The sequence below is a fragment of the Mirounga leonina genome, unplaced genomic scaffold (assembly GCF_011800145.1).
Source record: "Mirounga leonina isolate KUSES-001 unplaced genomic scaffold, KU_Mleo_1.0 Mir_173, whole genome shotgun sequence".
NCBI lineage: Eukaryota > Metazoa > Chordata > Mammalia > Carnivora > Phocidae > Mirounga > Mirounga leonina.
Window position 1 is genome coordinate 72,486,359 of NW_023270447.1, and position 17,220 is coordinate 72,503,578.

Sequence of the window (17,220 nt, forward strand, 5' to 3'; positions counted from 1 at the left end):
GAGAGAATGAGAGAGACAGAGAGCACATGAGAGGGGGGAGGGTCAGAGGGAGAAGCAGGCTCCCTGCCGAGCAGGGAGCCCGATGCGGGACTCGATCCCGGGACTCCAGGATCATGACCTGAGCCGAAGGCAGTCGCTTAACCAACTGAGCCACCCAGGCGCCCCAGCACTTTGTAAATTCTTAAGTATCATATACAGTCACTTAATTCAACCAACATTCTGAGTACCTATAATATGCTAGGGCCTTATTAAATGGAATAAATTAGTTGTTATTATTTACACACTGTATTACTCTCTAGGGCACTTTTCTCACCATTTCTTTTGAGTCAGACAAGCTGTTAGAGCTGTCCAAAAATAGATCAGCTGGTAATAAACAAATAGATTTTCTTAAATTGCTATTATGCTAGCTTTAGCACTGTGAATAGCATATCCAAGCCCACTCACATGGAGAAAAACTTCACGGCTTTTCCAAACAATTTTGTTACAATTGAGAAGGCTGATTTAGAACCAGGAAAATACCTAAGAAAATCAAGTTAGAGCCAATTTTATACCAGTTTGCTCAAGTAATACTTCTGTCATGAAGAAGCCATTTGTGAGTTGAACACTGCTTAGGCAAGCAACATCTGGCCCAAAGTTGCCTACTGTTGAGTAAAACTAGATCGAGCAATGATTTTTTTTTTTTTCAAAGCATGTACAGAGGAGACCACCGATAAAAGCTGCAGCCACAGTAACATCAATTCGACAAATATTTACTGACCACTTAATACATGTCAGTCACTGGAAATAAAAGGAAAATTAGTAACAGTTGGGTAAGATTACCACTTAGAGCATTCTCACATATGGTCAAATCAACCTCCCCAGTTGGTGCTGTTGTCCAGATCTGGACACAGCCAACTACTTACTGGACATCTTCCCAGCCATATGGAATGCAATATGCCCCAAACTAAGCTCATCTCTGCTGTTGCCTGGACCTGCCACCCCAACTTCCTCCATCATTTCTGTTATATTGGTAAATGGCACCATCATCCATCCAGTCTTCCATGCCAGAATCCTGAAATCATCTTCAATGCCTTCCTTATACTCATCCATCAACACCTGTAAATTACTGCAAGGCATTTCCATTCTATTTTAATATTGCCCTATCTATCTGTTTCTATTCCCACGTTTACTACCTTCATTCAGGCCCTTGTAATGCTTCACTTAGCTTACTACTAATGCCCTAGTTTTTCTTCTTTGCTTTTTTCCTTCCTTCTTTCTCATCTCAAACCTTCCTTGAACACATCCTCTACTCTGCTGCTAGTGTTTATTTCTCTATTTTTAAGATTTTATTTATCTTGAGAGAGAGAGAGAGAGAGAGAGAGCACAAGCTGGGGGAGGGGCAGAGGGAGAAGCAGACTCCCCGCTGAGGGGGTAGCCCTGCTCAGGGCTCATTCCCAATCCTGGGACTCCGGGATCATGACCTGAGCCATCCAGGTGCCCCTAAAGTATTTATTTCTAAAATGAAACATTGAGAACTCCATTTTGCAGCTTAAAACCCTTTGGTGGTTCTTCACTGCCTCTCGTTAAAGTTAAGACCCTTTAGTAAGACATAGAAAATACTTTAAAATATGACTCTTACCTCTCTTTCCAGCTTCACCCTGTCATACCTCCACAGATAACCTTCTTTCCATTAATTCAAAACTATTTGCAGTTCCTGGAACAGCACATGCTTTCTTTTACCTCCCTGCCTTTGTAAATATTGTCAATATTGTTCCTTCTGCCTGGAAGTCCATGCTCAGCTCAAGTGTCAGTTCTGGAAGTTTTCCCCTGACTACCTAAAGTATGTAGATACTATTCCTCTTTGTTCCTATTGCACCTTGTCATTACTGGTTTAGTAATCCATCTTTCCCCTTAGACTGTGAGTTCCTTAGTGGGGGGATGGGGTGGGGGGGAAGGGTAGTGGAGATAAGGATTTCCTGTTACTTAGCTCTGTATCTCTCTTGTTCAGTTTTTGGCACGTAATGTTCAGTAAAAACTTGTTGAAAGTATATTCAATAAATCCAGGTGACTTGAGAACTTCTACTTGGCCTTGTGCTATTTAAAAACTGAAAAGGCATGTTTAGAAAGAACATAAAAAGTGGCAGCGCCTGGGTGGCTCAGTTGGTTAAGCACCCAACTCTTGATTTTGGCTTAGGTCATGATCTCAGTGTTGTGAGATCAAGCCCTTGTCAGCTGGGCATGGTGCCTGCTTAAAATTCTCTCCCTCTCCCCTGCACCCCCTCACACACACACTGAAGAAAAAAAAAAAGGAAAGGAAAGAACATAGAGTGGCCCACTTGACCAGACCCACTCTCTCATCCAGGGTTTTTATCTCCTACATCAGTAAAATAAGACAAAAACTGACATTATTCATGTTCACAACACGCCAGATAGTACACTGGTCACTTTAATATGTTTCCTCACTTAATTTTTCATAACCTCACTATGCAGTAGTCATGATCTCTACTTTAGAGATATAGAGAGGTTAAGCAACTCAGAGCTAGCGAAGTGATGGAGCTAGGGTTTAAACTCAAGTTGGTTTCTGGTTCTAAAGCCCATTTCATCCATGGCAACAAAATATTTCAAGTAAGACCAGAGGACATGTCCTATTTTGTTCAAAAGAATGTGCACCAAACCTGACAATACTTTCGAGAAGTACCAAGATCGTCCAAAGTCCTCTTTTTTTTTTTAAGATTTTATTTATTTATTTGACAGAGAGAGAGCTAGAGCAGGAACACAAGCAGGGGGAGGAGGAGAGGGAGAAGCAGGCTCCCCGCCAAGCAGGGAGCCCGATGCGGGGCTCGATCCCAGGACCCTGGGATCATGACCTGAGCCGAAGGCAGACGCTTAACGACTGAGCCACCCAGGCGCCCCTCGTCCAAAGTCCTCTTGGCAGAATCTGATTTCAGTGCCCAACACTATACTTTTAAAAATAAGGAGAAGGCTGAAAAGCCAGAAGAGAAGATGGAGACAAAAAGAAGATATTAAAATCTCCATGACACGACTCCCAAACTTGGGCAAGTAACGTAAGTGAGGAATGTTAACTGGCAGTGTTGCGCCTTTAGCTATTGACATCAGCAAGGGCCACTGGATTATATAAGACTCTGGGGCGCCTGGGTGGCTCAGTCGGTTAAGCGACTGCCTTCGGCTCAGGTCGTGATCCTGGAGTCCCGGGACCGAGTCCCGCATCGGGCTCCCTGCTCGGCAGGGAGTCTGCTTCTCCCTCTGACCCTCCCGACCCCCCCCCCATGCTCTCTCTCTCTCAGTCTCTCTCTCTCAAATAAATAGACTCTGCACGACAGCATATACCAAACCGGCCTGTAAACTTTAAAGGAATCTTGTCAGGGTATGAACAAATATAGGACTGCGTCTGAAGCTCCCACAGTAACTGACAAAATTGAGACGTAATGTGATTCAAAGGTGTTAATCCAGACGTTGCTTATCTGGACTGATGGGGGATCTAGAAGAAGAAAGATGCTACAGTAGTAAGACCAGCTGCCTGTACAAAGTACAGCCAGGCTATCGGGTTGGTTTCCAGAATAGGAGAAGCAAGAATGTTAGACAAATATTTAATCGAGAATACTACTGGAAAGTTTCCAATTTTATTTAAAAAGTGAATGGTACCTGCTAAGTATGATAATTAAGTATTTTCTTTGGGGGAAAAAAAAACAAATGTTTTTCTTTCTAAAGACTTTCTCTTGAAAAGTTATTTATTTAGAAGGATTATGTCTCAGGATCACCAAACCCTGTGTAGGTATGTGCCCTTGTGAGTTATAAATTACCTCTCCCTTGACTTAAAGATCCCAGACATCATTAAGAGCAGTGCCACTCCATTAAATGCAATCCAGAGACTTTTTCTCTTCAGGTTGTTTTTGAAGCAAGGCACTTATACCTTAGACCAATGAAAGAACCACAGTTATGCTTACAAGACTATCTTATCCTATAAACATCACAATGAAAATAAATCCTGAAAACTTCCCTAAAATTTTGCCACATAAGAAAAAAACCGTATGTTTTTTTCTGGAGGGGCCATGTAGTAATTTTTCCCACACATATTTGATCACCTGTTTCCTGCTTTAGTGAAGACTGCTTTTTATCTCTGGGTGGCAATGGAAAAGCAATTCCTTTCTGTATTAGAAGGAAGAAAAGAACCTGCTATTGTCTCATTTTATTTTTCTATATATTAAAATCCTGGGTACACAATAAGGTCGAAGTGAAGAACAGCAGTATCACTGCCAAGTTGCCATGTGATTTCAGGGAACTACTTTCATCTCAGGACCATAATTAAATGTGGGAATGAGGGAAGAAGGCAAAAATGCTAACTTCAAAGACTAAACCCTCCCCTTGGTAATGTGCTATGTGCTTTATTTCTTACCCATTTAAAAATTATATTTTCCTGTGTATAACTACACACATGAAAAAGACTTCAGGGCATATTAAAATATCAGTACTAGAGCCGCCTGGGTGGCTCCGTCGTTAAGCGTCTGCCTTCGGCTCAGGTCATGATCCCAGAGTCCTGGGATCGAGCCCCACACTGGGCTCCCTACTCAGCAGGAAGCCTGCTTCTCCCTCTCCCACTTCCCCTGCTTGTGTTCCCTCTCTCGCTGTGTCTCTGTCAAATAAATAAATAAAATCTTAAAAAAAAAAAATAAAATATCAGTAGTAGTAGCAGCAGAAATGCAAATAATTTTTTTTTTAAAGTAAACTCTATGCCCAACGTGGGACTTGAACTCATGACCCCGAGATCAAGAGTCATATGCTCTACCAACTGAGCCAGCCAGGCACCCCAAGAATTGCAAATAATTTCTTTGTATTTTTCTGTATTTCCTAACCTTTCTAAATGAATATGCATTACTTTTGTTATAAAAAATGTTATTTAATTATTTTCTTATGCAAGCTTTTGTATCTGGTTTCATAATGAAGTAATCTGCAAAACCTGAAGAGTCTGGTAAACAATTTATGAAGTGCTGATAAATCCTTAATGTCCTCCAACCATTTAAAAACAGTTAAAAATAGGGGCACCTGGGTAGCTCAGTTGGTTAAGCATATGCCTTCGGCTCAGGTCATGATCCCAGGGTCCTGGGCCCTAAGCCCCTCATGGAGCTCTCTGCTTCTCCCTCTCCTCCCCGCTCGTGCTCTCTCTCATTATCTCTCAGTCTCTCAAATAAATAAGTAAAATCTTTAAAAAAACAGTTAAAATAGTTTCCTAAAAGGAAAAGTAGTTAATAGAAAGAATGGTAAGTAATGTAAGCAACTGGTAACTAATACAAACATTCTCTTTTATAAGGATAATATAAAACCTTAGTAATTTAGCAAGTGGATTTTGAAAGTCAAAGTCAATGATTGTGGACTTAATGTATCTGGGTGGAAAAGAAATAGCTCAACTTAAAAGGTGTAGCTTCATTATATTTTAATGTTTTCTGATTTAAAGATGGCAAGGCTATTCTCAGGAATGTGAACGAAAATATGGTTGTATCTGTGACTTAATTCCTTAGTAGATTTTCTTATTAGGTAACATGGCTCTGAAACCAGTAAAGACATACAAAGAAAATTATCATTCTCTTGCCAGTCATGACAGCAACTGGAATATAAAATATTAAAGATCAAAGAATCCTAAAACTTGACCTGAACAGTAACTGTAGATTAAGTGATATATACTACAAATCAACACTATCACACTTCAATCAGAATGATTTATATTTTTCTTTTATTTATTTATTTATTTATTGCCTGAGTGCCCTGCACCTCAGGCTTAAATCTTATTTTATTGCAATCAAGTATAAAACATAAGAATGACTGAATAAATTCAATAAACGGTTGTTTGTCATCTCGGAAGAGAAATGTCTTTTAGGTGATTTGGGGATAGATGAAAGAAAGAAGTGATCCAATCCTAGGGTGCTTAGATTTAATTGACGATACTGACAATGATATGTACAGATGGCAGTTAAGTATATTTACACAAGATAAATATATCTTATGGTGGCGGCAATGGTGGAAACTTGGGGAAAAGGCAACTTTTATCAAAGCTGGTCTCGAGTTTAATTACAGTGTCTTGTTAATTTTTTAGTGCATTCTCAGGTATGATACTGTTACACTAAGCACCAAAATAAGCCAGTCAGTAATGTTATTGAGTCCATACAAGCAGAATTAGACAGTTGACAGAACAATTTTGAAAGAAGAAAATAATCATGTCAGTTATAAAGCTAACTTCTAATGAGAGCCCGGGAATCAATATACGTTGAATTTTGAGTTTGAAAAAAAAATGCCTTTCCCTAATATTTTATTCAATGTTTCCAAAGATCTATCTCTAGAATACCTATGAAAAATTTATCTTCATATATGTCCATGTTCAAATGGATAGTATAGACAAATACGGATAAATATGGGTGTTCTTACTTGCTAAAAACCAGACAAATTTTAAGAGAGGGCCATTAACATGCTAAGGTGACATTTTACTTTATCGAATGGACGAAACTGAGAAGTAGGAAACACAAATAATAACTGCAAAAAAATGTTCATAGTCCAGCCAGACCAAAATACAAATTCTGTCACTAAATTGCATGAATATCCTGGTCTAACACACTTTACTAACACCATCTTAAACCATCTCAAACATTCTACTCCAAGTCAGCAAAGGGTTTGACCCTGACATAAATATACTTGGGGACTCAGGCACAGAATACCAAAAATACTTTTTTTGATGAAGCTCGAATAATTCTTAGAGATACAAAACGTCATTTGGTTTCACAATGAGGTGTTTTTGGTTTGTTTGCTTCTGGATATCAATCGAGTTTTCTTTTGACGTTGTGTGTGAGGTTTGATTTAATTGATGGGAATTTAAGCTATTGACCTAAATATCTCCAATAAACATGTAAAGGAAACTACTAATTACTTTCTTCTAAAAAATTTAATTCCTTTTATTGAATGATTTTTTGCTTTTTATTTTATTATTTTTAATAATAAATATATTTTTATTGTTTATAAAATATATAAACATGGGGCTTGAACTCACAACCCTGAGATCAAGACCTGAGCTGAGATCAAGAGTCGGACCCTTAACCTGACTGAGCCGCCCAGGCACCCCTATTGAATGATTTTAATACCAGAAACCAGATCATCCCAGGGCCAAACAAAAGCCATGACACCTCTGTTTCAACCTCAGGCAAGGCCTCATTTTTCATCCTTATCTTCTGGTTCCTATACACTGAGAGAGATCCTATTTCAGGTTCTGGGACATCCTGGGACTCAACCTGGGGCATTTAACTTAATATGAAGGGAATCCAGCATTAATGAATCAATTCATCAGTGGCTTCAGGATCTTAGAGAACCATTTTCTTTTCTGAGAGCCATTTTTAATACCCAGTTTCATAAATCATTAGGGTCTCACAAATTCCAACTTTCTCCTTAATTCACACTCTGTAACTTTTACCACATTTTCATCTGGGGACTGAGTGACTTAGGAGACAGCTGTGGCAGGATAGAAAGTCACCGGACTGAAACATCGAAGACCTGGGTTCTAGTTCCAGTTCTTTCACTTAAAAACTGCTCGTTCCTGGGCAGGCCTCTCAACCTCTGAGACTCTGTTTTATCAGAAGAAGTAAGAACAGGGGCACCTGGGTGGCTCAGTCATTAAGCATCTGCCTTCCGCTCAGGCCATGGTCCCAGGGTCCGGGATCAAGCCCTGCATTAGGCTCCCTGCTCAGCAGGAAGCCTGCTTCTCCCTCTCCCACTCCCCCTGCTTGTGTTCCTGCTCTCACTATCTCGCTCTCTGTCAAATAAATAAATAAAATCTTTAAAAAAAAAAAAAAGAAGTAAGAACATCACTGTTATGGTTATCATGAGAGTTCACTGCACAGGTGTTCACAATGAAATGATGGGTAAATACTAGATACTATTTGTCTTTGTACTCTATTTCTTAAAATTTTACTTTTTGCAAAGAAACATGAACCAGAGCAATAAAGGCACCTAGTCCCTACTTGGAAGTGTTTCTTAAGCACCCAAAGTGGGCCAATCCTATAGATTTAACTAAGGCTGGTCTTCCTTTTGGCTTAGCAAGTTCTCAGCCAGGTTCTCCTTATATCTTAGAGAACATCACCAGACAGAATTTTGAAGAAAGAAATTGTGACAGAATATAAGAATTAAAATAGGCACACTATGAGACTATTTAATAAATATTCCTGAGCCGAGATCCTCATGAAAGTTTTGAGATATATACTGTCTGTTAAGAAAGAAAATTAGGAAAAACATGTCTGATTAGTCACAAAATTTATAATCATTTAAAGCTTAATAGATTTACTGTTGTTTCTAAGCCCAAATCATATCTATGTTACTACCCACAGATTTTGCTTCCTGAAATTATTAAATTTTCTGTAAAAAGAGTCTAAGATTTAACATACTACCTCTATAGTCACTTTCCACAATGGAACCCTAAATCTACCACATCTATTAAACTACCATTGGTTTTCACATTCTCTTCATTCTATTTTACCGTTCTTTAAATTATTTTTTATTTTTTATTTTTTTTAAAGATTTTATTTATTTATTTGAGAGACAGAATGAGAGAGAGAGAGAGAGACATGAGAGGGGGGAGGGTCAAAGGGAGAAGGAGACTCCCTGCTGAGCCAGGAACCCGATGCGGGACTTGATCCAGGGACTCCAGGATCATGACCTGAGCTGAAGGCAGTCGCTTAACCAACTGAGCCACCCAGGCACCCTGATATGATATCCACCATTCTTTTTAAAAAAAAAATTTTTTAGGTAATCTCCATACCCAATGTGGGGCTTGAACTCACAACCCCGCGATCAAGAGACACATGCTCCACGGAATGAGCCAGCCAGGCACTCCTCGATTTTACCAGAGACCTAGGACTGGCCCTACACATGCTGTTCAATGATACGATCAGCTCTGTAATGTTACCATCTTTGCAATGACTTTGTGGCCTGTTCAAATGCAAATACCTCAGGGAAAGTTAATACATTAAACTGTTATTGGTGTTTCCGTATGTCACACAAAGGGGATCTGGACTTTTTAATAAGATTTACATAATTAAAAAAATTAATTTGGTAAGAAAAAGGGAGTGAGCAGAAGGTGGCAACGGGATTGAGGGACAGGGTTGTGCACAGACACACATTCACCCACAGAGCACATTACCCTTGCTTTGCAAACCCAGTAAGAAACGCTTTGCACCGCAAATGCCCACAGAACCAGCAGGAATCGAGGTTATCTTGCTAAGCACAGAAGGAAGATGCCCAGCAGTAGTGTCCAGCTCCTGGTTCTTTACTAAAGTAAACAATAAATATTACAGTCACTTAACTTATCAACAGTCTATTTAAGTAATACCCCCAAATGGTCTGCAACATGCAAACTAAAACATGTAGAATCCAATCCTGATTAGATCAGTTAATTGCGAGTGCTTTGTTTCTACGTTCTTCTCTTTAACAAAACATGGCAAGTTTATGGTTCAGCAAAGAACGGCTTCAAATGCCTTGGGGGAAAGCTCTTTAAAAAAAAAAATGTCTATATATTAATTTAATATCAATCTTTGTAATCTTATTCCTATTTTGAAAATTAATATTGGTATTTCCTATGGTTGTATAATAATCAGTAAGAATGTCAACCTGATGATTAAAAAAAAAATCTGTTAAACCAAATGCTTTTATATGGGCACTTGCAATAAGAGATAAATCAGATGTGGTAATAGCTTCTTTTGTAAAAGCCATGTATAAACAGCACATAAAGATGACAAGTCAAGCAGCAAAAGCCCATTCTTCAGCCAAAAAAGGAAACGAATGAAGAAAGAACAAAAATCACCAAAAAGAAAATCATTCCCTGGCCCCCAACCCCCAAAAGCCTCATAATTAATAGTTTTGGTACACTTTCAGTGGAAAACTCAGGCCAGCTGACAGTCTGAAAAAGGACGTTAGAATCACAAACACTCAGGATGGGGATAAACTAACAACAGAGTAACCATGCGGCTAGCAAAAGATGATTTAAAAATTCTCTTTCCTCTCTAGTGTGCCATTCTTTATCTTGCGATACATTTCTCTTCATTCTAAATTTTCTCTCTTGGCTATCTATATCCACCCCCACTTTCTTTTAAAAGTAAAGTTAGTATGCTATTGGTCCCTAGCTAGAAATACATCCTTGTAGTGCTCACTAGCTTCTCCACAAAACTTAAGTCATTTCCATGGTTCATTGCTATTCTCTGGCATATAAAGATTACATCTGGATAAAGGAGCTTACTCAGATGTTGGCCTTTATTAAATTACAGTTGGTAAAACTGCTTATTATAAGAAAATCACTCCATAATGCAGCCTCTTAACAAATGCCAGCAAATGAAATTTGCCAATGACAGTTATCCTTCAAACATGGTTTTTATAATTTCCTTAATAGTGCTGTTATTAGATTATCCCCAGAAAAGGTGACTGTAAAAGCAAACAGCTTCGAAATAAGTGCCTGATGCAAAATTTTATCTATTAGGTAATAGAAAATTTTGCCTTAACACTGCACTCACCAGCAAGGACTCCACAGATCATATGAGTGTTCTCAAACCTGAATAGAGCTATAGAAGTCAAAGTTTTCAGCAAATATTAAAAGTTATACTATACATGTCTAGGAGACCAGAAGCCTTTGTTTGGTCAATTTTATTTCAAGATACTAAGAAGGGCTAAGATAGAGAAATGGAGATGGAGAGGAAGGAGTTATAACCAGTACAAAAACTCTGATCATTTAGTATGGAACACAATTAAATACATTTGGCAGGATTTCTCAGAAGTCTCAATTCCAAAAATGATTAAAGACATAATAAGTACTTAGAAAAACATTATGGCCCAATTTAATATCTAGAAAATAGCATCTTGATTCCACAGAACTAAGTACAACAGGAAACTATTATTAGATACTAACTAGCCACGTCTTCTCTTCCTGAAGAATCCTATAATAATGAAAATGACTTTCCATGTTAACATTTTCAACAAGTTCCTAAAAAGAATATGGCTTTGAAGAAACTCTTCAAATTTTTATACTACTCAGACATGGCCATAAAGTACATACTTTGAGCTAGTAAACAGACCACTTCAAAATGTGGAGTGTTGGGGTTTTAAGTAATTACCTGGGTAATACAATAGAATCTAGAACTGTCAGAGTAACATAAGAGATAAGGTTTACCCAAGGTGAAGTGAAAGATAAAGTGGTATACCTTGTGTTAATTCCACATTACAGGAGCACGCTCTTCTCACACCCACATATCCACACCCACCCCATTCTTCACTCTTCACTATGATCACAGTGGCAATACTGGATGGTTAATAACCACTAATTTGTAGAGCGCTTTTTAAAAAAACAAAAGACAAACTCAGCGTATTAAAAATGCTTCTAACAGATGTGACAATTTCATGTGTTGTAGTGACTGATTAAGATGGTTAGAAAAAAGTTATTCATAACACTTGGTATAAATAAGTCAAATGAGTTCCAAGCTGATTTTAAAACATTAATATTCTAAGAACTGAACACATGTCAAGGTTATCTCTGCTTTAGGACTGAGCAAAAGACAATTACTGGGACACAGAGAAGAGTGAAAATATGGAAAAACAAGGGAACTTTTCTAGAAAGACTGGCTGACAATATTTCTTGCTAATCCCCCAAAGCAGAGGTTTCTTTTTCCTTTCCTTTTTTTTTTTTTTTTTTTTTGAGTGGGTCTATATACTGCATTGCTGGCTCCTATTTCCTTAATGACTACTATCACCCAGAATCAGATTTTCATTAAGATTTATTCATGATAAATTTACATATTAGCAGCAAATAATGTAAGAAAAATATCAAAGAAAACATTCCAAAAGAGTTCTTAGCCAATTTCTTTAGGCTTAAATATCTTGCTGAACTGCTAAGGGATAAACAATTTATTCAGCCTAGTATCAGAGCTAAAGCATCCTGGACCAGGGAACAGTAAGGAACATAAGTTTATGGATTTATTAGAAAGCACCTCCCAAAGCTAAACACAGACCAAGGACTCCTTCAGAACACAATCATGTCCATGTCAACTAGGAAGCAAAGACACTTCCGAAAGAATATAAATTTATTTTATTCTGATTTATTGGTAAATACTGCCCCAATAGGCCCTGAATCAGGGGGAATTCCTCTTAGGGAAATCTCTTTATTTAGAAAGAGGAACCCTTATAAAATATTTTCCTGAGATTCCCAACCTTAAATTTATACAACTGCTTGAAACACTAAGGTGTACCAAAGCTTCAGAGTAAAAAATCATTTCACGTTCTTTACCATGTTTGTTAGATATCCCTAAAACCTATCTAAAGAGAAAGTGAATTTGGGAATTGTTTCTTTATTCCTTAGGGGAAAATGAAGGCAGACCCTTGAAAACCAAGCCACACAAAGGGGTTAGCTGAATTTATCACTAAATATGTTAAGAGCACAGTTAACATTGAACAACCTGGAGAACTGACAGAGGCAGGGGGGTTGTGGTGGCTACAGATATGTTAGATTACAGTTCTGGTGCACCCCAATTGCTAAATAAATAGAAACAAATGCCTTACATTTTGTTTTCCATTTCTAGTCATAAACAAGACCAAAAATACTTCAACACTGAATAAAGATGCTAAGAACATCTACAGCTCTTCAAATAGTACAAAGGCAGAAAGAGTAAATTAATCAGTTCTCTGGTTCTCTAGACCTCTATCAGGGGTCAGCAAACTACAGCCAACAGTCCAAATCCAGCCCGCTCCTTGTTTTTGTATTGCTCTGAGCTAAGAATGGTTTTACATTTTTTAATGGTTTGGAAAACACAGAATGATATTTAGTGACCATAAAAATTATATGAAATTCAAATTTCAGTGTCCATAAATAAAGTCTGATTGGAATACGTTCATGTTCATTTGTTTATTGTCTATGGCAAAGTTGAGTGTTTACACCAGTGATTATATGGCCTGCAAAGCCTGAAATATTTATTATCTGGACATTTATAGAAAAAGTTTGCCAACTCCTGGTCTACCTGATATACAAAACCCTGATATCACAAGAGTTTGATACATTTGATGTTTTTATACCATGTGAAACACAAGAAAAAAGGATCAAACTCTTCTCTGCAATGTATTTTAGATAAACACAAATTGTCAAATATCAGGTTCCCTTTATGGTATCACACTCCGAGATGCATTTATACATATAAACAAGCACCCAGTCTCAATAATACCTTTCATAGGGAAAACGGCTGTTACCTTTGGTAAATGGATAAGAGCTTTTAATTGAACCTAATTACAAGACATTAACAAGAGAGACTGACACCTACCACAGTAGATTCTTTGAAGAAACCACGGGCCACACTACAGGATTAATAACAGAGATAGTGGCTTCTGGCCCATATATGGGTTTTTTGGGCTACTTGCATATACTGATTAGGCATATGGTGATTAATTTGGCATAAATTTGTGTCCCCATACAAGAGATTCTACGTGAAAAGTTTATCTGTGACTAATCATTTAATCCGATTTAACAAGTTTTAATTATTTGTTATGTATCAGAGATACAAAGGTGACAGATTGGCAAAGAGGAATAAAACAAAGCCTCTCACCTTTGAGAATCACAGTTTTGAGGAGACAGGTACAAGCTAAAAGAGATGGATTAACAACATTTCAAATTTTTAATACCACTTTTTCTGGTGGGGATCTAAGCCATAATCAGAATGTTAAACAGAAAGTAAGTTTCCATAAGTTTATCGTATCACAATGATATAAATTAAATCACATAGGGGTGCTAAAGTATGTAAAGATTAGTCAGTCAGAGAAGGCAAGCAAACTTAGAATGCAGGCTCTGGCAGTATGCTTCTTCAAAATAGTAAGGCATTCTGTCTTGTCAACAGATTCTGAGCTATAAGAAGTTTCCAAAGCTACACAACTATCCCACCTCCACTCTTTCATCTAAAAAAAAAAAAAAAAAAAAATCCCATGTGCCTGTATCATCTGTGAAGAAGCTCAGGGATTTCCAGGAATTTCAAGATGTTCTTTTTAAGAGAGAGGGCAAGTCAATGGGTAAGAACATAAGATGGATAAACCACTGGCAAGCAACCTATGGGCAATGGAGCCAGAAAGAAAAAGAGCTGATAAAACAAGAACAGCTAGAAAAAAGAAAGAAGAAAGCAGGATAACATGCTAGGAAGAAGACTGGGGCAGATCTGTATATCAGATGGTAAGTTATCAGAGGGCAAAACTATGACTAATTCCAACATGAGAGTTTCATTTAACTATGTGAAGAGTTTATAATATGGAAGATAAAAATTCTTCAGAAGGCCTCCATTCAGGACCAAGAATTGAAATCTATAGGGAAACAGACTTCGAGTTAATATAAGAATGATTTATATGCAAAAATCAGAGATGTCCAAAGATGTAGTATGCTGTATCTTGGGAGGCTAGAGACCACTTGGTCTATAAATGGTTTTAAATCACTAAATGATATTGTACAGAAGAGTCAAGCATTGGAGTGGAGAAGAGTTAGATTAGGGGCTTATCCAACCCTAAAATTCTAATAATGCTGCCTCTTCACATCTCTGCAATACATACTGAGGGCAATGAATAAATGCATAGTAGTAACCATGGTTTCCCCTTAATTTTTAGTCTCTGTGTTTTATTGAGATAGGATCCTGTACATATGAAGACTCTTCTTTAAGGAGATAGTAGAGGAGGGGCGCCTGGGTGGCTCAGTTGGTTAAGCGACTGCCTTCGGCTCAGGTCATGATCCTGGAGTCCCAGGATCGAGTCCCGCATCGGGCTCCCTGCTCGGTGGGGAGTCTGCTTCTCCCTCTGACTCTCCCCCCTCTCATGTACTCTCTCTCATTCTCGCTCTCTCAAATAAATAAATAAATCTTAAAAAAAAAAAAGGAGATAGTAGAGGAGAAAATGAGAGACTAAACTGCACCCTTTAATGATTTGGGGGGGACCTGAAGAGATAGTTGGGACTCACGCTTCTCCTGCCCTCTAATCTTTGAAATGTTAGACTTACTCTATTATTTACTGCAAACAGAATTCTGGCTATGATAAAGTGGAAGGCTGTTCTCTAGGATATCAATCACAAAAGATCAGAAAACCATTTCTAATAGCATACACTTCCTCAACGACCTGTCACCCACACATTTAGTTAGGCTATGATTGAAGTTATTTAGCTTTTAGCTTGTATTTCTGATCTGCGGGAGTAACAAACTACTTCTTCTTTTTGTCTTTCAAGTTCTAGTATGATAAGAATTTCATTTATGAAGTGAAATACTCCATGAATTTGTAACTGTTGATCATAGCCACCACTGATGGCCTTCTGGCTTCCTCGCTCTAACAGCCATACCTTCTTAACCGTTTCCAGTGCCCAATCCCAGGTCCACACCAATGTTTGTTTGTTTGTTTGTATCATGCTCTGCTGCAGTAAAGAAGGAAATCCTAAGGCATGAGGGGTAACAGAAACAGAAATGAGAGCAGACTCATTGATTCACTATCCACTACAATGTGGAGGAGGCCAATACAGTTATCCCACATGCCATGCATAATGGAGACTAGAACAAGGACTCGTCTCCATTTCTAGTACCAAAATTACAAACAACAGGGTTAGTTTGAGTGCAATAAAAACAAGCAACATTTTTTTCTCAGTGTGGTAAAGAATGCTGTAAAGAAGTTTGGGATTTTATAATTTCTGTAAAGAATACAAGGGAAGGAAACTGTAGAGAAGTTCTATATATCTTTACTATACTCAATATGTTTGGCAAAACAGCAACAATGCTAAAGTGTCTCATATTATTTTTGAATTTTCTGTCTTCCCAGTCTCTTCAACAAATGGTGTTGGGAAAATTGGATACCCACATGCAGAAGAATGAAACTGGACTATTTCCTTACACCACACACAAAAACAGACTCCAAATGGTTGAAAGACCTCAATGTGAGACAGGAGTCCATCAAAATCCTAAAGGAGAACACAGGCAGCAACCTCTTTGACCTCAGCCGAAGCAACTTCTTCCTAGAAACATCGCCAAAGGCAAGGGAAGCAAGGGCAAAAATGAACTATTGGGACTTCATCAAGATAAAAGGCTTTGGCAAAGCAAAGGAAACAGTCAACAAAACCAAAAGACAACCGACAGAATGGGAGAAGATATTTGCAAATGACATATCAGATAAAGGGCTAGGATCCAAAATCTATAAAGAACTCATCAAACTCAACACCCAAAGAACAAAGAATCCAATCAAGAAATGGGCAGAAGACATGAACAGACATTTTTCCAAAGAAGACATCCAAATGGCCAACAGACACATGAAAAAGTGCTCAATATCGCTCGGCAATAGGGAAATCCAAATCAAAACCTCAATGAGGTACCACCTCACACCAGTCAGAATGGCTAAAATTAACAAGTCAGGAAACGACAGATGTTGGCGGGGATGGGGAGAAAGGGGAACCCTCCTACACTATTGGTGGGAATGCAAGCTGGTGGAGCCACTCTGGAAAACTGTATGGAGGTTCCTCAAAAAGTTGAAAATAGAGCTACCCTATGATCCAGCAATTGCACTACTGGGTATTTAACCCAAAGATACAAAAGTAGGGATCCGAAGGGGTACGTGCACCCCGATGTTTATAGCAGCAATGTCCACAATAGCCAAACTGTGGAAAGAGCCAAGATGTCCATCGACAGATGAATGAATAAAGAAGATGTGGTATATATATATACAATGGAATATTATGCAGCCATCAAAAGGAATGAGATCTTGCCATTTGCAACGACGTGGATGGAACTGGAGGGTATTATGTTGAGTGAAATAAGTCAAACAGAGAAAGACATGTATCATATGATCTCACTGATATGAGGAATTCTTAATTGCAGGAAACAAACTGAGGGTTGCTGGAGTGGGGGGTGGGGTGGGAGGGATGGGGTGACTGGGTGATAGACACTGGGGAGGGTATGTGCTCTGGTAAGCGCTGTGAATTGTGCAAGACTGTTGAATCTCAGATCTGTACCTCTGAAACAAATAATGCAATATATGTTAAGAAAAAAAAAAAGAAGAAGAAGGTAGCGGGAGGGGAAGAATGAAGCAGGGGAAATCGGAGGGGTAGATGAACCATGAGAGACGATGGACTCTGAAAAACAAACAGGGTTCTAGAGGGGAGGGGGGTGGGAGGATGGGTTAGCCTGGTGGTGGGTATTGAGGAGGGTACATTCTGCATGG

At 38.4% G+C, this 17,220-nt stretch overlaps 1 protein-coding gene across 17 annotated transcripts in view; it reads right to left on the bottom strand.

Moving 5' to 3' along the window:
• EPB41 (erythrocyte membrane protein band 4.1) overlaps nucleotides 1-17,220 on the bottom strand; it is a 197,420-nt gene that overhangs the window by 15,958 nt on the left and 164,242 nt on the right. For 2 of the 17 annotated variants that reach the window (XM_035019291.1, XM_035019290.1), the window contains exon 19: nucleotides 15,406-15,450. The exons of 14 other annotated variants lie outside the window; for them this stretch is intronic. In XM_035019291.1, coding sequence (XP_034875182.1) covers nucleotides 15,421-15,450 — 30 coding nt within the window. In that variant the 3' untranslated portion in view covers nucleotides 15,406-15,420. Of the gene's footprint in view, nucleotides 1-14,872; nucleotides 15,451-17,220 lie in introns of those variants that run through there. One more of the 17 variants, XM_035019287.1, reaches the window with a different exon arrangement.